Source organism: Pipistrellus hanaki, assembly GCF_964339955.1.
Source record: "Pipistrellus hanaki genome assembly, chromosome: 11".
NCBI lineage: Eukaryota > Metazoa > Chordata > Mammalia > Chiroptera > Vespertilionidae > Pipistrellus > Pipistrellus hanaki.
The window spans coordinates 42,029,778-42,054,140 of record NC_140513.1 but is presented as its reverse complement, the minus strand read 5'-3'; the positions used below and the strand labels follow the sequence as shown (position 1 = coordinate 42,054,140).

At 46.2% G+C, this 24,363-nt stretch overlaps 1 protein-coding gene across 5 annotated transcripts in view; it reads right to left on the bottom strand.

Annotated features, from left to right (window-relative positions):
• Nucleotides 1–5,813: 5,813 nt before the first annotated feature.
• SMARCA2 (SWI/SNF related BAF chromatin remodeling complex subunit ATPase 2) overlaps nt 5,814–24,363 on the bottom strand; it is a 164,445-nt gene continuing 145,895 nt past the window's right edge. For 3 of the 5 annotated variants that reach the window (XM_084899466.1, XM_084899468.1, XM_084899467.1), the window contains exons 29-34: nt 22,167–22,220; nt 13,171–13,276; nt 12,609–12,710; nt 9,702–9,834; nt 7,187–7,329; nt 5,814–6,702 (exon numbers count right to left, since the gene is read on the bottom strand). In XM_084899466.1, coding sequence (XP_084755592.1) covers nt 6,667–6,702; nt 7,187–7,329; nt 9,702–9,834; nt 12,609–12,710; nt 13,171–13,276; nt 22,167–22,220 — 574 coding nt within the window. In that variant the 3' untranslated portion in view covers nt 5,814–6,666. The remainder of the gene's footprint in view (nt 6,703–7,186; nt 7,330–9,701; nt 9,835–12,608; nt 12,711–13,170; nt 13,277–22,166; nt 22,221–24,363) is intronic. The other 2 variants (XM_084899469.1, XM_084899470.1) reach the window with 1 other exon arrangement.

Genomic DNA, 24,363 nt, shown 5'->3' with positions numbered 1-24,363 from the left:
AGGTTTCTCAGCCTTACCTGAACCATCACCATCACCAACCAGTCCCGGAATAGCTCCCCGCACAGGTGGGTGTCCCAGGCCGTAGGTCAGCCTGAAGGAGGGAGGGCGTGACTATTTCCAGTGCCCTTTCCACAGCGAGATGGGCACTCATCTCCCATGCCCACTGCACAGGCTTTGGGCGAGTGGAAGAACATTCCTTGTGAATTGTTTGAAACCCGCACACCCTAAGCACACTCTTCCAGGGGACGAGGGCGCCTGGCTTTCTCATGGCCTGCCCGGATCACAATCCGAAGAGTACTTTGATCTGTCTGATGTTTCCCCCTTCCTTCGGTCTTAAATCTAATTTCACATCCTCCGCAAAACTTTCAAGGGTGAGCGCATTTGGCTCTCGCCCTTCTCCTAGCATGCGTCATTTTTGGCAAGGATAGATAAACACGGACTGGAAACAACCGGAATATCCCATCCATGTGGAACTGTTCAGAGAAGTTATGATAACATCATGGAATATAGGCAGTGGTTTGGAAAGAATGAGGCAGGCAGCCCTTCATGTAGTCATGTGAATGCTCTCGGAGATAACTGAAAAGATAAGATGCAGAGGAGTGTACATAATTTTGCTACATACACTGTGTTAAGGGGAAAATGCATAATATTTTCTTGACTCGAAGACACCATCAATTGTGAATGCATTATTGTTATCCATCATGAAGACAGGAAAATTGTTGCCAATCAAAATTATGGCTTCATAAGTTAAAATACATGTTTTTTCAAAGATGTAAACACGTTTTAGAACTGATAGACTATGGCATGTTGGTATTTGTTTTTACTTGTGTGGTGTATCTATAGTTGTTATCACATCTTTTGGGACCACGGGCACTGGAGCTGCCCTGCTCGGGGGCCCTGGCCTGTGTGTGAGCTGAGGGGACCACAGACTTTGGACTGGTCTGGAGCCACCGGAGGCGGCCGAGAGCGATGTGTTCACGTGCTGGTACCTGTATCCAGTGTGCGGATTTATACCGACCACCTGGTCCGCTGTACAAGCTCTGCGCTGCTTGCTTTCTGGTTGGGATTAAGCAGATGTGAGACAATGTAGAACCCAGTCTGAGTGTGGCTCCCACCATCCTGGTGACCAAGAAGAGATGCTGTGGCTGGCAGGCCAGAGTCTGGCACTCGGTGGGTGAAGAAATGCCCTGCAGGGGTGTTAACCTGGGTGAGATCATTGGCCATGGGGGCGGAGGGGGGTGGCAGAGTGGGCAGGAGGGTTCCTGGCTGCCAGGGAGACGTGAGCAGGTCCTCTCCTTGGTATTTTCCCCAGCACCGAGCTCAGACGTGGCACGGGATGCCCTCAGTGCATTCTATAAAGCAGGGGTCTTCAAACTACGGCCGCGGGCCACATGCGGCCCGCAGAGGAGTCTGATCCGGCCCGCCAGGTTTTTTGGGCAGTGAGCGCAGCCGAGGTGTTACAGTAGGAATTAGTAGTTCATATAGTCCGGCCCTCCAGCTCTCTGAGGGACCGTGATCTGGCCCCCACTTTAAAAAGTTTGAGGACCCCTGCTACAAAGGAAGGTCATTGAGGAGCATTCTGGGCTGAAGACGGGGACTAGGCTTTGAAAGAAAAGGTAACTGCTATCCAACACTTGGGCAACTCTCCCCATTTAGGTTGTTTATTAAGGAGGTGGGTTCTCAAGAAATGATTGTAGGGTAGGGGTTCAGAAGGAATTCTGTAAGGTCATGTGGCCTGATTCAAACGGAGGGAAAGCAAGCTCGGACCCAGACACCTTGACGACATGGGACAGAGGAACCCCAGCTGTAAGCACAGAGGAACCCCATCGTGCCTCCGGGTCCCTTTCTGAAGGTAGTCTTTTTCTATGGGGCCTGTGCTCCTTATCGGAAGCTCAGAAATGGAATTCTATTGTTTCTCCACATCAACCAGCCTTAAAAAAAAAAAAATGCTGGCGTGAATATGAATTCCCTGGAATTATTTACATGTGAATTATTACTATCATCTGTTTCTCTTTGGAAGATTTCACTCCAAGTCTTCAACATACCAACCTATTCAAAAACGGAAAAATCGTGGTGTTTCTGTTAAACCTTAGCCAACAACAAACCCATAACCTTCACGCAGAGGCAATGTTAGGCTGTTGTCACCTTAGGGGCCTCTTACCAGGCTGAGGGAATTCCCTGGGAGCCCAGAGGTGGAGAAGAACTGTGTTTGACATTCCCGCCAGCTCAAAGGGGCCGGCGAAGCAGCAGGCCTCGGGGCCCTGGGGTTCCGCCAACTCTGCCTCGTTGGAACATCCAGAGCAGCCCTCAGGATTCACTAAGCTGAAGGACGGGGGGTGGGTTAAGGGGGCTTGGCTTACTCAAGAAGCCCTTTTCACATGCGACCACATGCGTTTCTTGTAGACATGAGGCTGGGTTTTGTTTTTTGGTCCACTCTGGTATCTGTCTTTTCATTGGTGTATTTAAACTATTGATGCTTCAAGTGATTGTTGATATAGTTGGATTGATAGCTATTTTAATTGCTGTTTCCTATGGGTTTTTTTTGTCCTTGTTCTTTTGTCTTGTACTCCCCCCCCCCCCCCCCCCCCCCGCCCCAGCCTCCTCAGGCTTGAAGTATTTTTGCGTGATTCCATTTCCCCCCCTCCTCTTAGAGAATTTCAATTCTACTTTTTAGGAAAAAAAAAATTTTTATTGAGAGGAAGAAACATCAGGGAGGAGAAAGATTCATTTATCAGCTGCCTTATACATGCCCACTCCTGGGAATTGATCCGATAACCCGGACATGTGCTTTTGTGTGTTTTTTTGTTTTGTTTTTGTTTTTTTTTTAAAAATATTTTATTGATATTTCACAGAGAGGAGGAAGGGAGAGAGAGATAGAGAGCTAGAAACGTCGATGAGAGAGAAACACCGACCAGCTGCCTCCTGCACACCCTCTACCGGGGATGTACCCGCAACCAATGTACATGCCCCCGACCGGAATCAAACCCGGGACCTTTCAGTACACAGGCTGACGCTCTATCCACTGAGCCAAACCGGCTTCGGCCGGACATGTGCTTTTGACAGGAATAAAACCAGGGACCCTTCAGTCCGCAGGATGACACTCTTATCTATTGGGCCAAATCAGCTAGCACTCAATTATATATTTTTAAAACTGTACCTTTTTTAGTGGCTATCCTTGAGTTAGCAATATATATAGATTTACAATTAATGTAATCATGTAACACTACCACCACCACACAGGTAGTATAAGTACCTTCTAACACAGGATCCCACTTCCCCTCCCATCCTTTATAATAGAGTTGTCTTTCATTTTAACTATCCATAAGCTATAATCGTGGAATAAGTTACTTTTTTAAACAAACTTTACCTGTTTGATCAATTAAGAATAAGAGTAATCAAGTTTTTTCCCCCTTCATTTCCTAACATTCTTCCTTTCTTCGTGTAGATCCATGTTTTAGAACATATAAAATTTACCTTTTTCTCTGAAGAATTTTTAACATTTCTTACAGATCTAACCCCTCAATTTTTTGTCTGAGAACATACTTCTTTTTTGCTTTTAAAGCATCATTTCAGAGTACAGAACTCCTGGTTGGTGTTTTCTTTTTCTTTTTGTATTTTCTTAACACTTTAAATTGTCTACTCTTTTTGCTTGCTGGTTTCCGAGACATCAGATGTAGTTCTTATCCTTACTCTACTTGGTATTTTTCTTCTCTGGCTTTTTTTCCTTGTTCAGTATTTTTTCTGAGTGTTTGATTTTCTGCAATTTGGATGTAATATGCTTACGTGAATATTTTTTGTATTTATCAAGCTTGGTGTTCACAAATATGACTTCGGTACCCTTTCCTCCTCCTCCCAGGATTCTTATCGTGCCTGTTACACTTTCCACCATTGTCCCCCAGTGCCTGGCAGCCTTTTTCATCTCCTTAGATTTCAGATTTCCTATCGATATTTATTCAAACTCACTGATTCTTTCTAATAAGACTTCCAAAGGCATTCTTGATTTCTGTTAGGGCATTTTTTATTGATTTCTGTAATTTCCTTTGATTCTTTTGAGTTTCCATCTCTCTGCAATTATTACCCACCTGGTTCTTGCAAGTGTCTTTTTTTTTTTTTTTTTAAAGCGGAGTCCCTAGCATATTAATCAGTTGTTTCAAATTCTGTCTGATAGTCCTGATGTCTGCCATAGCTGTGCTTGCTCCGTCTCTTCAAAACACATTGTCTTTTAGTTTGCCTGTGATTTCTTGTTGCGAGTGGGACACAGTGTACTAGGTAAAGAGGATTGAGATGTGTTAGTGCGAGGCTTTACGTTTGGCTGTGCTCTCTGTTTACTGAGCTTAAGTGTCAGGGGCTCAAGTTTCCTCTGCTGTCCTTGTTTCCCTGTCCTTTGTTTTCCCAGAGAATCAGCAAATGCGACCTGAGAAGCGTGTTCTTTCCATTGTATTACCTTGGTGCTGTACTGACGCCTGCTGAGGTGGTAGTGAGGGGGAGAGGCCAGGTAGGGGCAGATGCTCTATAGCCCATGACTAGGTCTCAGTCTTTCAGTGAGCCTGTGACCCCGAGCTGTGACCTGGAACAAGTACTCAGCTGTTTTTCCCCCCCACTTATGAGAGACGGAAAGGTTGGAGCAGTGGTCGGCAAACTGTAGCTTGCAAGCAGCTGTTTGCCGCTCTGTTGACTGAGTTTGCCGACCACTGACCTAGACTCTCGATTCCAATAATTACAGGCTGTTGCTATTCCTTGTGATTAAGCCCCCATCCAGTGGTCAACAAACTCATTAGTCAACAGAGCGGCAAACTGTTGCTCGCGAGCCGTAGTTTGCTGACCACTGGGTTAGAGAATATTGGAGTTGGGTTATTTCCCTTGTTCAGGTCAGTTAGGCTCTGGGGAAAATTTCCATTGAGGACAAAAGATCCTGGGCATATTTTTAAATGGCTCCTTCCCACTCTTTCTGCTAAAACTATGAGATTTCCCCCCCCCCCTCCTAAGATTGGCGCCCCCTGGAGGTTTTCTCTCAAACTTGTCCACCACAGTCTCCAGCAGTTCATGATTGGAGGAGGTTTTCCTGGTCTTCTGCTTAGTGTAGGTTGTGATTCTCTGCGTCTGCCTCTGTACGTCTTCAGTTTTGGGGGCAGCTGGTTTGCCCCATGACCTCAGTGGTTTGACCTAAAAAGAGCTGTTGATTTTCAGTTTGTTCAGCTTTCTTCTTGTTGTGTGAATGGGAGAGATGATTTCCAAGCTTCTCCCATGCACACCAGACACTGGCAGTCTCAAGCACTTTTCTCTGGGAGGTAAGATTTCTTTGTCCTTTTCCTGCTGCCCATGTTTTCTACAATGCCCACGTACATTTATTTTATTACTGGAGGCCAGGTGCGTGAAATTCGTGCAAGAATAGGCCTTCCGGCACAGGAGTCTTCTGGTGTAATTAGCATATTACTCTATTATTATAGACCAAAAAATGCGTTCCTAGAAAATACTTTTTTAAATGAGTTTAACTGCTATTGACTTGGAGTAAATTAAAGGAAGGTTTTCTGGCTAGTAAACCACTGGGGAAGACTGGGGAGGGGGCCTTAGTCCATGGCAGCACTTCCACCACTATGCATGTCACCCAAGCAACAGACTGCTCTCCCTGTGACACACTTGGTTCATTGCAGCAGTATGGCTCTCTCTGCACCACCCCCCCAACACACACAAATGCTCAGTGGCAGGAGCCTGTCACCCAGGCACCAGAGTTTCAATGCTCTGGAACTCAAAAGCAAGAAGCAACATTTGTTGAGCTAAGTTATCTGTTTATTAGGAAAGCACCACCGCCAAAATCTTGGAAATTACTGGAATTTTATTTGCCTCAGGCTTATGACTTGCAACCAAAGACATTGTGCAAAGAAAGCAAAGAGTAAGTACACTTTAGGGAGGAGACGATACACATTGGTAACATAGGAGATCAGGGTGACAAAAAAAAAAAAAAAAAGCCATCCAATGCACTATATAGACTGCAATATTCAATAGCATTTCAACAGAACCTTTTAAATCAAGAGCAAAAAAAAAAAAAGCAATGTTTACAGTAGACATAAATCTTACACAATTCAAAAAGCAGTTTTATTTTTTAGGTCATAGAGCATAAAATGGAAAAATGTCTATGCAGGTGAAGTCTAACTACTGTACATTAATCACCTATTAAAGTTGCTTATATGTACCACAGTGTAAAAAAAAAAAAATACCAAACAAATAAAAATCGTGAAAATTGCCTGATGAAAAATAAAATAACCAGTGACTTTGAATGACTTCTGGTTATCAGTGCTACAAAAAGACAAAATCTTCTCATCAGAGCAGGTGATAAAACCAGGCACCATCAAACCATTACCAAATTAGACCCACCCATAGAAATATACTATCCACCCACATATTTTCCATCAAAAGCTTTTATTTTGTTGGTTTTAATCTTTGAGGCCCGTTTGGTCACAATATGTTACAAATATTTGTGTGCGCGCTTTTTTTTACACCATGATAGCATATGTTTGTCTGGCACTATCCTAAAGCTAGTGTGTAGGTGATGAGGATGATATAGAAACAGCCCAGTGCCCATACCACAAACGAACTCACTGGGTAGAAGTGAGAGAGGGGAGGAAGGAATTCATTGGGACAAGGTCCAAGGTCCAAGGTCCGTATCCATCACTCGTCATCAGTCCCGCTTGCTTCTGACTGTTCCTGAGACAAAGGAAGGAAAAATGGAATGAAGTTTTGTTTGGGGTTTTGTTTGTTTGCTTGTTTTTGCAGTGTTTTAAAAAGCAACTCAAACCCAGCACTCTGACATCCTAACTTTTTTCTTACTCTTTCATCTAATCCTTATTCCATCTATACATTGCCCAGGCACGATGCTGAGGGTCAGGAGGTAAAATGTTAACTGGCCCTGGAGAAAACTCTATCTGTAAGTCAGCAGTGGGAAGAGAAGAAAGGGAGGAAGGAAACTTGATTTGGCGTTTTTCATTTTTGAAGACTATTAAAAAAGCAATAAACAAAGACCCAAATTCCTCGTGCTGTAAGCAGGCAGCGCCGCGCACATCCATCAGAAATGAAATCTCACCCAATCCTGACGTTTTCATTTCCAGGTAATAAAGAGAGGAGGCCGGGAAGGACAGGGGAGCGTCAGAGGAGCCCAAAGCGGAGAGGCCGCGGCCCCAGCTCCACTTACGTTCTCATCCTGCTCCTCGTCGCTGTCGAAGTCGCTCACCACAGGTTTGGCTTTTCCTCGATTTGGCCTTTTCTTGCCTTTTCCCTTGTCCCGACCTTTCTCGTCTTTTTTATTGAGCTTGATCTTCACCTTAACAGACTTTGCTGCAGTGGAAACAAAAGAGACAGCAATGAGGAGTCGCAGGGAACTCCTTTGTGCAGGAGTGTCCAGGTCACTCGTGGTTTCTACCTGGTTTCTGTCGTCCTGTCTAGTTCGCACCCCTTCCACTTGCAAACACGCCTCAGCACGCACACCACAGACCTTGAGGGTACACAGGCCACAGGAGGGACCCGGGACAGGCAGAGGACCTTCAACTTTGTGGAGGGGGTGGTGTAGACAGAGAACTTTGACATTTAAGAAAGAAAATCCAACTATTTGAATTTCCTTTTGACAGCATAGAAAGGTTCAAAATGGAAAGTAAAAACAAAACGCTCAAGCAAGTGAACATGAAAGCTCCCTTCCCCCATCTCTCTACCTACTGTTCTCGTTCTGGTGATTATTGCCAGAAAAAGAATTTCACATCCATCCCTGCGCATATAGCCACCCCTGTGTGTGTACACACACACCCTTTATACCCTGTCCCAAAGGGGTGGCTGTATGCTCATTTCCACACCGTGCTTTCTTCCTCACGGCTGTGGGGCATTTCTATAGACCAACCTGGAAAATGTCCACCTTATGTGTACACTGTGATTTTTAACCAGTCCCCTAGGGATGGGTGCTCAAGTTCCCAGCTTTTTTCCTCTAGAAATTAAGTGCCATGAAGCCCGTTGCTGGCAGATCTTGGCAGAATCTGGGGGCAGTCTGGTGCACATTCATATGGCAAGCTTCTAACAATGGTCTTCTACATCAGCCCGCAGGGATGTGGCCATTTGCCCGCTCATAGGGCTATTCGGAGGATGGGAACAAAAGCACTTAGGGGTGTTCAATGGGCTATAGCATAAATACAGGTGTGTATCCCCAAGTATGAAGAAAATCTGTTCCACAGAACACCCCTTTTAGGACGTGATGATGAAGTCACTGAGAATGTGGATCTCTCATTCAAGCCAGTTTTGTTAGAATATCGTGTTTGGTGCGTCTCAAGAAGAAGAAGACACGGAGGAATATGTTTAATCAAGGAGGCGGAGGACCTATAACACATTGAAGAAGATGCTAATACAGGGAGGCATAGTTCATGCTCTTTAAATGAAAAGGAGTAACATTAGAATGTCCATACTACCCAAAGCAAGCAATCTACAGATTCAGTGCAATCCCGATCAATATCCCAGTGGCATTTTTTTTACAGAAGTAAAACAAATAATCCTAAAATATTTATGGAAACACAAAAGACCATCAATAGCCAAAGAGCAATCTTACGAAAGAAGGACAAAGTTAGAGGTACTACGTTCCCTAACTTCAAACTATATGACAAAGTTATTGTAATCAAAACAGTGACACAGAAATTACTGGAACAGAACAGAGAGCCCAGAAATAAACCTCCCATATATGGTCAATTAATTTATGACAAAGGAGGAAAGACTGCCCACACCGCGCCTGTGATGGAAAGAGCTAGGAGAGCATCAGCTGCTTGATCAAGCCACAGAGTTCGTGGGAACTTGTAATAACAGCAGCAGCTAGTTAACACGCCAAGCCTCGAGAGAGACTGGAGAAGTAAAACTGATAGATGGGCTGGGCGGCAGCTCTTTGAAAACAGATGAGAAATCTGGCTCTACAGAAGGAAATACCTAGCTAAGATAATGTGCATTTATTCATCAAGTGCAGGGATATAAGCACTGGGTGAGAACCATGTAAAATGGAAAATGGTTGAATAAATAAAAGGCAGTATCACTCGGAAGGCTGATACTGGATATGGGAAACAGACTGCCATCAAGGAAGTGGACTCCAGCTGGGTAGTAACATGTAAGCATCGGATGTTTGCAATGATTTATGGGTAAGAATGTTTAGGGCAGCATTCTTTAGAGTAATATATTTTGGTACATTCATTAATAAATGGTAATATAAATTGCTGTTAAAAAAAACACACAAAAAACACAACCACACTGATTGCTGTGGGAAAATGTCCCCAATAAAAGAAAAACCATGCTATAAAACAGTGTGCTCTACTTTTATGAACAAAATACTTAGGTGTAGAAAAAACAGGAGCTAAAAAATCAGAAGCTGGAGACATACTGACCTGCGTTCCGGCTCTGTTCTGCCATGTCCTTGCCGGGCTGCCTCAGACAGCAAGCGCCTTAAGCCAGCTCTAGCTCAGTGCTCTCCTCTGGAAAATGAGGTAATGCGTGCCCCCAAGCTCAGCATGTGGTGAATGCTCACTGGAGGTTGTGCAAACCAGTGCAATAGACATTTTCCATCAACACTGTGGTCAGTGCCTCCTGCCTGTTCCTCCCCGGGTCCCAGGTCAGTAGACTGCACAGGGGCCGGAGGGTCCGTGTTTCTAGCGCGTTCTACAGAGGTAGAAGAACCTGACGCCCGAGCTTACCTTCCGACTCCGATTCCTCTTCGTCTTCCTCCTCCTCCTCTTCGTTGCTGTCGTCCTCGCTCTCCTCCTCTTTGGCAATTTTCTGCCGCGCGCTCTTAAACACAGACTGTAAGACGATGGAGTCTTCGTAGATCTAAAGGGGCAGAGCGGCATCTGTTAGGAATGACAAGCTGAGGGCCCAAGACTCACGGTCGCAGCGGGCGCTGCTTCTCTTGAAGCATGCCAGCTTCATTTTACGTGGATTTTACTAGAAACATCAGTGCCAGCTCTTATGCCTGCAGGACAGTCAAACAGGAAAAAGCCCAGGTCTAATACAAACACACGTGTTCTTAGAGAAAAAAGTCCAAATGCAGTTGAAATAATTGTAGTGTGTGTGTGTCTGTATTTCTGTGTTTGTGTGTACAGGTGCGCACCTGGGAGAGAAGGGTGGACTTCTATAACCAATCCTCACATTTTTGACAAAAGTAGTTTAAAAAGCTTTTATTTGAATTGGTCTATCAAATAGTGTGGCAAAGCAACCTTCTTTAAAATGCAATCCCCCTAACGAAATGGAAGCTATTCTTTATTCCTGAGCTTATCAGTACCAGTCAATACTATTCCAATCAATACTTTATATACCTTAGCATAGCCCTGTAGTTGCTGAGAAAATGAAGTTCTGAAATGTTTTTTTCCTCCAAAAAAATTTAAGAATTTTAAATTTTAAAATTAAAAAGAATTTAAAACCACACATCTAGCAATCCCACTTACAGGTATACAGCCGAAAGAATTGGAAGCAAGGAGTTGGAGAGAGATTTGCACACCCATGTTCATTACAGCACCGTTACAATAGCCAAGCGGTACAAACAAACCAAATGTCCACTAAGAATAGATAAAATGAGGTATATGTACACAATGGGATATTATTCAGCTTTAAAAAGGAAAATCCTGCCACATGCTACAACATAGATGAACCCTAGGACATTACACTAAGTAAAATAATAAGCCCATTACAAACGGACAAATACTCAATGATTCCACCTAGGTGGTATCTCAGAATACTCCAAGACATAGAAATAGAAAGTAGAACGGTGGTTTCCAGGGGGAGGGGGAAGAAGAGAGCTGTTGTTTAATGGGAACAAGAGTTTTTTCCGTTTTACAAAACGAGAGTGAGGAAGATCTGTTGCGTGACAATGAGAATATACTGAACACTAGTGGCCTACACACTTAAAAATTGTTAAAATGATAAAATGAAGCCAAAAATAAAAAAGGAAAAAAATGACCGCTGTTCTCTAGGGCTGTATTCCTTTACTGTAAAGATGAGCCACACACCTGGCCACTGGTGGTGAGCCCCAATAATACAGCCCAACAGGACACAGGCCTGGGGGTTCAGCGCTGGGCTGGAGACATCACAGATGAGCTAGATCTTAAAGGCGAGGAGGATTCCATTGGGGATGAGAAAGGAGAGCAAGCGAGAAAGGTAAGACAAGAAAAAAAAAGAAAAAAAAAGACACATCTGGGGCTGACCCTCTGTCAACTTTCGGGTCATGACACTGGACTATGGCACACAGCACGTCACACCTTGTGAAGGTGGGAGGGGTACACAGCTCCCTGCAGTGTCTCTCACAACTGCGTGCACATCCAGGGGAGCAGGTGTTTAAGGGACCAGTCTGACTAGACCATAAGTTGTTCAGTTAGTTCCTCACTTCATAGAAAATGAGGCTGAAGAGCTAGGGGAGGGCACAACTTCAGAAAACAGCCCATGGAGATGAAGTGTTTTGGAGAATTCCACAGCACCCAGGGAACCTCAGAGCTTGGTGGGCAGCAGACGGACAGGATAAGAGGGTGGTCAGAAAAAGATCCATTCACACGCAGGGTGGGCTGGCAGGGAAGCCAGTCTCAGGCCATGGCAGGGGTGAGACAGCCAGTGGGGCCCAAAACCTATCCGGAGACTGTAAATGGTCCCTCACAGAAAGACTTCCTGGTTGACTCATGTATTTACCCTCTGTGTCCTGGTTTTCATCTCAGCTGTCTTTGAAAAGTGTCTTGAACACACAAGGTTTGCTTTCGGGACCTGTTTTGGTCCAAACAGTACTCCTGTTTACTGCTACTAACCGAGACGCGTACAGCCTGCTCAAGGCACAGTCTGAGGAGTCCCGGGTTCTCCACTTTAGTGACTGGAACTGACATGAAGGTCAAGAAGCCAGACCCGGAAAGCGGCCTAAGGAATTCAGTGGTGGCTGACGGTGCACTGGCTGGCAGACACACAGGCCTCTCTTCCTGGTCTTTCTTCATGGGTATGAGGAGCATTAGGCCAGAAAAACACACAGGAAAACGGGGGCTCCCACAAAGGGTGAGAGGAACTGAAGTGGAATTAAAGTGAAAGTGTCCTCCCCCAAGTTATCTTTCATAAATTCACTGTCCCTTCTATACCGTTAAGCTTGCTCACTGTGGATGGAAAAGTAGAGAATTGCAAATGGCCTGAAGAAAAGGAAATTCTGGTAAGCAATTATGGCAATGTGTGTGTGTGTGTGTGTGTGTGTGTGTATTTTCTTGGTTTTAAATCATAGTAATTTCAACTCCCCGTGCAAGGTTACAATCAGAAAAAAGGAATCAAATGCACAATCTGTAGAAGCGCAGGCTGGACCTCCTGCTCCAAGCATGACATGGAGTGACCGACTGGACTTCCTCCTCTAATGAGAGCGAAGCCTGAGCAGGAGCTGGAGCAGCTGTGGTACAGAATGGCTGGCCTGGCTCTGAAAATGCCAAAGCCTCAATTTGCGTATGCAGGTGGCATGGAATTCAGGCTTTTGCTTTTTCATTTTCCTTCTGCCAGGGGAGTAGCAACGGTGCCAATGTAGAGAAGGCCACGTTTTACTTAAAGGCACGCGGGGAGGGTGGGTGGGAGTGTTGCAGGCGGCGCACACAGACCTGGGAGCCCTCCAGGTTGAAGGTCTGCGCGTTGTGGCAGAGCAGCATGACGTCCTTCTCCAGGTCGCCCAGGCTCCGGTACTTGTGGTTACGAATCCTTTCCTGATGGAATATTTGCGATAAAACGGAGGAAAAGAGGAGGGAGAGAAAAATACAAGTTACTACTTGCTTCACAAAACCCAATTTTCCCTTTGTCTTCTCGGCATTCACTGCAGGTCCCTTCTGCCTGGGGTGTGGGACCGCACAATCCAGGGGTGCGGTCCAGAGAGCCCGCCCTCCCACCCACGTGCCTTCTCAGGGGAGGGGGGGGGGGGAGGGGGAGGGGTGAGAAGCGGAAAGAGCAATGGGTCTGCAGAGTCTGAAACTTCAATAAAATGCAATACAATGAAACCAAGCTCCCAGCAAGATGTTTAAACAACAGGCATGTGAAGGCACAAGGCCCTGGGTGGGTGTCAGTGGCAATCAGACAAGATGCCGCCACTCATGTCCTATCATCATTTCAATGAATTTACTTTTATTTTTTTTTTTAAAAAAAGTTTGTAAAAAAAAAAAATTTATCTACCTTTATTTTTTTGAAATCCACCGGCTTCCTAATTAATTCATAGTATTCTGGCAATTCTTTCCTTGAAGGTAACTGAATGAAGACTTCACTGAGCTGTCGCCCTGAACTGTAGGGTGGGGAAAACAAACAGACACGTAACAGAGCACGCACTCCTGAGGAAAGGCTCCCTTGTTATTTCATTTCACAAAGTGTCAGAGAAGCACACCGCCATCCCACGCACATAGATGGGGCCTCCTTCTGCCAAGGAAAACCCCCCAACTCTACGGGAGACAGAGGTCTCTCCTGCGAACTTCAGAATCACACGGAAGTGCCACTCGGTCCCCACTTCTGCCACACACCCGGCATAGCAATTCTCTCTTCGTTTTGATGGGAAAGTTTAAAATGCCCCTTTCAAGCAACATTTTTTTTTAAGTGAATAATAACTGAGTGGATAAAACACACACACACACACACACACACACACACACACACGCCAGACTTTATTTCCATATTCCTTTGTCTTCAAATTCATTTCATATTTAGAAAATAGGTTTGAACATACTCTGGAACGGCAAAGGAAGTGCTTTTGTATGTGCACCTAGGGAAGTCTACCTTTTCGGTCCTGTTCTTTTTAGAGCACTTTACACCCTTTATTGCTATTCGCCGGAGGAACCCCTTCATCTCGCCTAACTGCACTTCTGTGTGGTATGGAGCAATTTGGGCAGAAAAGGGCAACCATATCAGCAAGTGTGGACGCCAATGCTGCCGGAATGAGTGCTGTGCCCTCCCCCAAATGCAAGGTAGCTTTATTATTTATAAGCAGATTAAGCAACAAATGCTTAGCATTTTGTAATTTTTGAGAAAAATGCTATAAAGGGACATATAAGCTTCTGACGTCATTTAATATGAGACACAGACATGGTTAAAAGAACAAAATGTACGTCATTTAGATTCACAAGCCCACTATCGGACGTGGCTTATCCAGATCAGTAACAGCTGGTGGGATATGGTATAGCCATTTTTCACAATAGCCTCGCTTTTCTTGCGATGCCATCTTGCTTTCCTTTGTGAAGCCAGAAATATATTTAAAAAAAAAAAATATCCGTAAATCACTGCCATGTCAATTTCTGAGGCGATTTTAGCAATGTGCCAGAATGCTAAAAGCAGCAGCAAAGAATGAGTGACAATGTGCCGTTTTAATCCATAGTCCCAGTTGTATAATTAAAAAATAATCGTAATGACAGTTATCATAAAAAAGGCATGCGCAGTAACTCAGACGGTTGCCTAGCAACCTGTGGGGGAAAATGCTGAAGTGCAAAGGGGCCTGCATAAATTAGCCGAAAATCTTCTGTCAAAGGGATGGGCCAGTTTTTGTTTTACTAGGTCACCGTTTTATTTTTTTAATGCATATATGGGCTTCATGAATACTAAAATCAGGAGCACACAAAGAGATTTAAGGAGACTATAGTGGAATAGGGAATTGGATTCTTAGATTCTTGTGGTAAGAATATCAAGGTATTCTCTCACACACAGACTCGCAGCCACTCCTATGCACCCCCTCCCCACCTTCCTGGGCTGAGAAATGCATTTGTACCTCCACAAGCTACACCGCACAGTATGTGGCAAAACCCATTTTATGTACTATCGCCCTCAACACACGGCCACACTTTCTGGTCTATTCTCTTTCTATCATTCTGAGATTTTATATAGAGAAACATTTTACCTATTTGAAAAGGAATATCTGAAAGGCGATTTATAGATACTGTAGAATTTTTCTATTTCTATTACGATTAGCATTCTCGTAACCTAGCAACAATAAAGAAGTCAGACCTCTTTGCAATCTTGGATTTAACACCTGACCCTCAATGACATCGTCAGTGTCATTTTCTCCATTGCCAACAGACGGTGTCATTTTTCTGGTGACACACTAGGAGCACACCTTTGCTTTGTCCCCCTTGATGGGCACCCTCTTCACTTCAGCTCTGCCACTGAGTGTTTGGCACCACGGGTGCGAGAAAGCTCTAACAGAACCAAAATGGCTCAGTGGTCTTGGTCTGATGACTCAGTCCTCAGGTCACAGAAATTCTGGACCTTATAAGGAGACGAGTCCGGAGTTACATGTGCTCCTAAGAGAGGGAACTGAATGTTCTGAGACATGGGGCCAACAGTGTAAAATGAGACAAATTTATTCTGTTTCAAAACATTCCTAGCCCACTTCCTTTTCCCCCTTCCTGAGAGCAGAGCACACCGGCCAGAGGAGGACAGGGCTGTGGAAGGAAGTCTTCCTGTGGCTGGCTGCCTTCTCAGCTCCTCTGTGTGAACCCGGCCAGGATATAGCCTCTCCCCTGTGTACCCCCAAGTACCATGCCCCCCCCCCCCACCCTACTTAAGTTTCCAGAACTGACCCATCTCTCACTCCGTGGCTGGAAGGTCTCTATCCTTTTTCCCTCTTCAAATACCTCATTATCCATCCAGGATTGAAAAAAAATGAAAGAAATTATCCCATAAAAATGAAAGAAAATCTCCCATAAAAATGAAAGAAATTCTCCCCAGTAACTAACTCTCGGTGCCTCACTGCTCAGAACTTAATTCCTCCGCCTTCTCCACACTGGGTGGGAGCCTTTTCCTTGCAGTCAGACCTGCCCCTGCCCCGCCCGAGGCCGTGGAGCTGGCGGGCAGGAGGACATGCCAGGCGGTCCCGGAGCACATAACCGACAGGACGCACCGAGGTGCTGTGGCCACTTGCTAGGGAATCGCTGCAGTCAATGTATTTTTCCCTCAAATAAATGGGGGGGGGGGGGGGGGATAATAAAGAAGTGGAAGTGCAGCTGCCTGGTAGTTTGAATTCTTGGCATTTCTTTATCAACTTAAGCTGAGCAAAGGCCTTTTCAATATACCTTTCAAGTGCTCCTCCCCCTCCCACCAGTGCTGGAAAGTTATGTAATTTTTTTTTAAGTACAGAACAATGGACTAATTGTATAGCGGTTTGCAGAAGGTGCTCCTTTTCAGTTGAAATGCTTACCCTACCCCCAAAGTATTTTCCTTTATGTCATTTTACACAATTTGAGGCCTACATATAAATTGCTTCCCATCACAAAAGGGATGCCCACTGCCCTCCTCCAAAAAAGGATTCCACCGACAGCCTGTCATTTCAGATCTGCTTTATACAGTGATCTACCACAAAATGAGAAACATGACCCTGCTAAGACATAAGGTGTGGGGGGTGGCAAAGCGTAACCTGAAATAAAAATGTAAAGGAACCCACTGCACTGAGCAGAATCTCCTGATGCTGGTGGGCAAGCACCGCTTCTCTCCTCAGAGGCCAGCGCCACAGGAACCAGTATTTCTCCCGTCACCTCCACACACCCAATGGCGACAGTTTCGTGTTTATACTCCTGTGATTCTAAAATGATGACTGCACACCTTATCAACACTACATCTGCATCAGCTTCTGATGATAGCTTAGGTATAGATGGAAGAGTGCAGGCTGAAATGCCACCTGGGAAACCGACTCCTTTAAAATATTATGGCTTTCCAACAAGCCCAAACCAAGAAAATATGATATTGGGTGAGCTTCTCTTTTTTTGTTGTTTTTGCTGCTTTATGGTTTTCCTTTTTATCTGACCCCTAATCTATTGACAAGCATTTCCAATAGCTACTTGTGACAAAGAGATTTTAACTAAAGTTGAGACAGGTTTTATTTAATGAATGTAAAATCGTGGCTACCTCGCCTAAGAAAATGATGTCATGGTTTGGAAGACCATGTGGAGTTGGGAGAATTTTACAGAAAAGTTATTGCAGTCCTAAAGGAATCCAACCCAGGAAATCACGAGGGAACAACTCTAAAACTGGGTCAGCATTGGAGGCTAGCAGGTGAAAGCAAGCTGCCACTTTTCGGGGTCAGACTCCTGGGAGATTTAATTAATACATGTCACGTACACATGCACTCAGATCAGAGCAGCACCACACTTAACCAGAGAGACCCCCAGCATCCTAACCAGCCCCAAATTAGGTAGCACCTGCACCTGCACTCTGGACTCACTATGCGCGCTCTCTCTGAATCTTACTGGGTGCTGAGGGATGGTAATTCCCGACAAGCTTGGAAATCTAACCTCCAAGACAACATAACGGAGGGGGCAGACTTGCTTCTGATAGTGGAATCAATAGGTGGGTGTAAAAACGACCAAGCGTTATGTTAAGGACTGTAGGTATACGATGTGCCCGAGTTGTCAACAGAAATAAGGTTGCGTCCGGTTAGTGCAAGATAAAGGATAAAGCCTGATGTAAGGAGACCGAGGGGGCGTGGCCAACTCAAGGAGAAAAGCACTGAGGCTGTATCTGGAGCCCTCAGTACAATCATGCTGGGAAGCATGGTTTTGCTTTTGGTAATCCACTCAACTACAAATGTAGATGCATATATATCTTATGGATAGATATTTTACACGTGTCTATGCACACATGTAATTATATACATGCATGTGTAAATATAATTTTATATGTATAGAGTCCATAATTATGTGTTTTGAAATTATGTGCCTTAAAGAATAAATACTTGTTATGACAACGTTCACTGAAAAAACACACCCAAAAAACCCATATAGGATATCACATTTTAAAAGCAGAAAACTTCAATGAGGTTTTTAAAAAGGCATTAACTATATGCCAGAGCATAAATAAACATTAAAAATGTAGTCTTATTAAAAAAAAAAAAAAAAGAATTGCAACCTATTATTGTACTGTGGAACCATATTATCATCCATAAATAAAGTAGGTCTCAAACACCTTTTATTGGGTTACCTTCTTTGAAAACATGCTGTAAGTCAAAAGTCTCATCTGATCTTTCCCAGAGCAATGCCAAGGGGCCTGTGCCCCACCCTTATTTATATCAGCATGAACATCCCATTTCATCAATTAGCACCTTTTCACTCTACCGTACAAAGCCAAATACATAGAACAGAATGATTCTATGAAATTTTTAATATATTGCAACGATCAGAATCTACTATGTAGTTTCTATTCGGAATCCTATCATTGAACTTATTACTGCAAATCAGAGGTGCTCAGCAGGACACGGGGTTCATAGAGTATCACCTGTTTGCTTGTCTAGTTAAGCGTTTTGAGGAGACATTTGAGAAGTTAGATCATCTGTCACTTGACTTTTCAGAAATAGTGACTCAGGACATCTAGATGCTTCTCTCTTTCTCACTTAGCATTTCCTAACAGCAGGTACCGGTACGGCATTCTCACTGTCCATCTGTCTAACGTGACAGCTGAAGGCCTGCTGTGTCCTCGGTCAGCTACTCGGCCAACTTCCTTCACCTCAACTTGTAGACCGTGGCGTCCCTCAGAGGACACCCTCCTTCCAAAAGGTGAGGACCCACCTTCCCTCCCACTGGCAGCTCGGTCCCCTGCTCTTACCCTGGGCCTCTGCTTCATAAAGGTAAAAAGATGCTTCCAAGATTTTGGCTGGATTGTGACCCAACCGGAAAGCATAAAGCTTTTGCAGGCAAACAAAATCAAATGCTTCTACTAGTACACATAAGCGGAAAACCCCAGGTGTCCCTTTGTCAAAGGGGTGGGTCACAGCAGGCTGTGGAGAACTGCTTTTTCCTGTAATGGCCCTTGAGTGAATTCTTCAGGAAGACCTAGGAGGTGTGATTCTAAAGGAATGAATCCCCCTCACCTCCATGAATATACAAGAACACATGGGGGGCCAAAAGTAGGTTTACAGTTGTGAACACACAAAACAATTTGTTCTCATATTACTACTTATTGTATTGTTTTCCGTACAAAGAGCTATAGACCTACTTTTGCCCGCTCCCATAGATGCCCCAATAACTGTCATCTTTCGGTGCAATCCATTTTTTGAGGAAAACACTTGTGGAGTTGTTGTGGTAAAGACAGTTTATACAACAGTTATTTCCAGCTGGGTCTCCTTCCCCTCCCTCCGGGAGGCCATTCATGTAAATCAGTGTTTCCCAAACTTTTGACATATGTGCACCCCTTCTATAATTTTCGTAACGCTGAGTACCCCTTGTACTCATGAGAACGTAGAATTAGACGCAGCTAAGCACGGTGCAGTGCATATCCCCACCAAACTCGGGTGCAACGCGTACCCCCACCAAACTCTTCCCGTACCCCTGGGGGTACGCGTACCACACTTTGGAAAACACTGATAAATGACACCAGTTACTGGGACAAGCTTGTAGCCCGGAGAGGCAGAGACCCTGGGCATCTGGGCCAGGCTAATGCCGGAAGCCTGGGAGAGGCCTCTGGCCCCACGGAGAGCAAACAGACCAAGGTGACTTGTGGCCTGCCTGCCTACTGGCTGAGCAACATTAGTTAAGTGTCAAGTCACCAGGGGTCGAAGAAGTCCATTCGAGCAAACCCCTGAAAGTGTCCTTATTTGTAACGAGGACAAAACAAAGTGCTAGACTCCAGGTCTCCCTGAGCAGATTCTCTCTGGACTAAATCCAGCTACTGAGCATACAGTCAACACTTCCCAAAGTGTCATCCATGGAACACAGTAAGCTTAATGGATTGCTAACGGTGTTCCTTGAAAGGGAGTGTGTGTGTGTGTGTGTGTGTGTGTGTGTGTGTTTCCATTGGTCAAATGAGTTTGGGAAACACTGGATTAAACCAAGTTCACAGGTTACTTGACATGCAGAGCCTCTAACTGCACTGGGAATTTTCCAAGAAGCTACAGGAAAGGTGTATCCACTTGGTCACATTCTTGTTTCATGGCCATCTCTCTATAATCTAATTGGGGTGTTAAGTGCAAAGTGCCTGGGCCTGGGCTCCAAAGTCACAGCCCCTCTACAGCATTTAAAGACATATGGACCGTCTGGTGCCAGCACGGCTAAAAATAAAATTTGTCTAAAAGAGCTTCTTGGCTGGTCCTGAAGGGACAGTCAATACTAACAACATAATCACAACGTCAGAGGCTGTTAATAGCTATGGAGAAAATTTAGATTTCCTGGGATGGAGTACGTGGGGCTGGGTAGCTACACACACACACACACACACACACACACACACACACACGTGCAAACACAGGCATGCATATGCCACGTTTTCATTTCATATGCATTTCTGTAAATGACACCATTCACTTACCACTCAGGACAGAGATCCAAGTCATCTTCCTCCTCTCACATCTAGTCTGCCCCTAACTCCTGTCAATTACACCTCTAAGGTTTTATTCTCGTCATCTTACCTATTACCACGTCCCATGCTATGTTCCTCTTCCCTGTGCCCGATGGCCCAGTCCTACTGAGGTCTGTGTGGCGCTGTAAGGGTCCTGCTTTCCCACCTTCCACAGCTGCCTGCACACACGGGCCTGAGTGCCTTTGCCTCCTCCTCCCCGCCACGGTCTCCTGGGGGGATTCCCCCGGAAGCTGTCCCTATCCCTGCCCCATTCCTCCCCTCCCACCCCATGCGTAGACATAGACACATATATTGCTCATACTCTGTATCCATTACTACTTTATAGAGCTCTTTCATTTCTCTCCCATCCTCAACACAACAGGGATTGAACAGAAAACACTCAGTACCTTTGAACACACAAAGAAAGGAATTAAAAAATAATTTTAAGAATCTGTTCATCAGAAGACAACCTCCGAACGTGTAAGCTCAGGCATGGGGAAAGGAAGCATATGCGAGTGACAAGGACGAAAGAGACCCAGAGCCCGAGGAAGCAAACCCCAGCCCCCGGCTAGGGCTCTGGAACTTACAGATCACACACGTCTTCCAGAACGATGCATTCACTTATCTAGGTCCCGACCACCTGCAGTCACGGCGTCTCCTCAGAGAGCCCAGGCATGGCACCGGAGGCTTGCAATACCCTTTAAGGTGATTATTAACCAACTGTCCATGGTCACATGGCCATGGCGATGGGAGAAGGGAAGAAGAGCCGTCTGTCCTTGTTCCCTGGGCTGGGTGTTTAGTACCATTTAGACCTGAAAGCCTCTGTCCTGTGTTGTGGGGTAGAGTGTTTACCTGTCGGTTCATTATTGAAACTGCCCACATAATAGAGTCAAGTACTTATTGTTTCAACCCCAAAATTCAAACCCAAACCGAGTTCTCTGTTACAGTGGCAAAAACAAGAGCACAACTGACGTCTCTCAGTACACACGATGGATGGTGTGTCTGGCTTCCGGGACTGACGAGTATTTACTGAACACCAACAGTGCCCAGTGGTTTCACCTCCACACAGACTGTGGGTAGGTACAAGTGACCCCCACGTTTAACCTCCTTCGGCACAGGACAATGCCACAGCTGGTGATCGGTCTCCATCCTGAAACACAGGATGCTCCCCATCTCTTTCCTCTTGGCCCTAAGTGGGATCCTAACCTAGTGGGGACGGTGATGCCATAAAGGACATTATTAGACAAATGTGGAAAAGAGACGTTAAGTATCCTAGTGATATTTTCTTAAAGGTACAGGCTGACTGAAAGGGGAAAAGAAATGCTACTTCCAGTGCCTTCATAACAACTCCCAACCCTGGTAAATCATGCAAATCCCTCTCAGCTGACATCGTCGCATTCTCACCAGATCTCTGGGAGGAAAGCATTTCCACTTTGCATCAGACAGAAGCAAAGGCACACAGAGGTTACAGACTGGCTCAGAACACCCAGGACCACAGGCGGCAGGGAAGTCAGAAGTCGCACCCTGAACCCTGCCCAGCCAGGTTGTCGCTGCAGAATGCCAGGCACAGCGCCCCCGCCGCGGGAGACCCAAGCAGCATGTTTGGAGCTTCCAAAGCACAGAGCGAGGAGGCCCGCAGGGTGAGACAGAAGCCGCAGGAACCCATGGCTGAGGTGCTGGGGCCGCCTTGGTCAGCCGTGCACTCAGAGAATGGACACCCCAGATGGAAACACTGCACACAACCCCAGAAGCCACAGCGGGTGTCCCGCACTCCGAGGAGGGGCCCCCGGGAGGGACCCCTGAGGAAGCGGCTGGTTTGGCGAAGGGATACCTGTAATTTAGAGACACGGGGATACAAGACAGATCCTGACCTGTTTCCTTCTATTTCCAACTGAGAATTACTGGGCACCTTCTCCACGTTACACCTGCGGTAGAGTAGAAAGAACACCGGCGTCAGAAGACCTGGGTACCCGTCCCGCCTGGCTCCTGCCTCCTAGGTTGGGCGACCTTGGGCCATTTGTGTCGCTCTCTGAGCCTCAGTCGCCTCACCTACCTGCCCTGCCCACCTCACGGGAAGGTCACACGGGGTGATGTCTGGACCCTCGTCTGGAAAAATAAATACTTCTCCAGGATTTTCCTCCTTCTTTGGGACTTTTCCAGCTTCTCTCAAACCTGGAAATGTCTACTACTCTGGTCCCATTCCCCTCCACTCCGTCCACTGCTCTAGAAGCAGTGGGGGATGGGGGTGAGGGTAAGGAGTGCAGGGGGGATGGAAGACCATAGGAAAGCAGCTTTAGCTTATCCCAGTCTAGCTCCTCCTTGGCAAACGGGGAAAATACTTACCTGGGAAAGCTGCCCTGCACCCTGCACAGAGGCCACAGTTGGTGACGGCACCAGCACATACTAGTGGTGGGAGCCCCAAACAACTGCCAGACCAGCCTTCTGAACCTCACACCTAGGGCGTGGGCTCTACTTCCTGGAGCTCTCTTCCCTTCCAACAGCTCCCGGAACCAATGACCCTCAACTGGAAACGACCGGCAAGCGGCCCCTGAGGTCCCTTCTGGGAGTTCCAGGGAGCCTCTTCCCTTGAGGGTTTGGAAATGGCTGTGCTGGGGTCCCTTCGTGTGGGGGCAGAGAAAGGACTGACAGGTGTGACAAGTCTTTTAATTTTTCCCCCATGTGTTTTACTGAAGGAGGGAGAGGGATAGAGAGGTAGAAACACCAATGAGAGAGAAACACCGACCAGATGCCTCCTGCACACCTCCCACTGGGGATGTTCCCGCAACCAAGGTACATGCCCTTGACCGGAATCCAACCTGGGACCTTTCAGTCCGCAGGCCGACGCTCTATCCACTGAGCCAAACTGGTTTGGGGAGGCGTGACAAACCTGGAGAGGGACCCCCTCCCCCACCACATCGAAATCTTACCCTAGAGCCTATTGGCATCCTCGGCCCGGGCATGGCTACGTAGGGATCCCTACTGAGAGGCACTGCCAGCGCTGCCCTAGGGGAGCAGAGGCATGGCAGAGCGGGCAAAGCCCAGGCAGAGGAATGCAGGCGCAGTGCAGGCTACAGAGAAGTAGCTGGGATGTCTGAAACAGAAGGGGTGGCATGGAGGACAACCCAGTTGGAAAGGTCGCTAGGCCAGATGGTGGAAGACCATCTTCCCCAGGGTAGGAGTTGGATCATCAGGCAGGCTACTGGAATGTGCAACGGGAAGCTGTTGGAAGTTCCTAAGTCACCGTGGGACAGGCTCAGGTAAGTATCCAGGAGAAAGGCAGAATGACGGGCGACTGGAGACGGGGAACACAGGCAGGACATGCTGTCCCAGGCCAGGCCCGCCACGGGAGGGAGGGGACTGAGAACGACAGGGTGCCTGGAGGCAGAGGAGAGGTGCGCTGGGGAGATGTGTGTGTGCGCGTGTGTAGTAAACCTGGTATCTGAGTGCATGTTAGGAGTAAGTTACAGAATGGGAAATGCTTTTATCATTGCACTTGGGGGATACTGAATTGATGACGGTGTTAACCAAGGGGATGCAGAAGCCAAAATAGACTGTGCCGCCTCTGAAAGTGTAGAGTGATGGAAGAGAAACCTGCGAATGACAAACACTGTCTGAGACATCCTACAGACCACAATGCAAATCGTTTGAGGGGAGATGGGCACGGTTCTGTGGTCTGAGAGTGAGAGAAGTGACAGCTCACTGGGTGTGTGAGGTCTGAACAAAGGAAATTCCCGCAGAATAACTTTCAATGGGGCTGGTAAGGGGTACCTGGGGACACAGCTACTACCCAGAAGGTCGGCAATCTGACTGGCGTGGCGCAAAAAAAAGTACAAAAACCCCAAAGCAGCCGAAACCAGTTTGGCTCAGTGGATAGAGCATCGGTCTGCGGACTGAAAGGTCCCAGGTTCGATTCCAGTCAAGGGCATGTACATTGGTTGCGGGTACATCCCCAGTAGGGTGCGTGCAGGAGGCAGCTGGTCAATGTTTCTCTCTCATCGATGTTTCTAGCTCTGTGTCCCTCTTTCTCTCCCTTCCTCTCTCTAAAACATCAATAAAATATATTTTAAA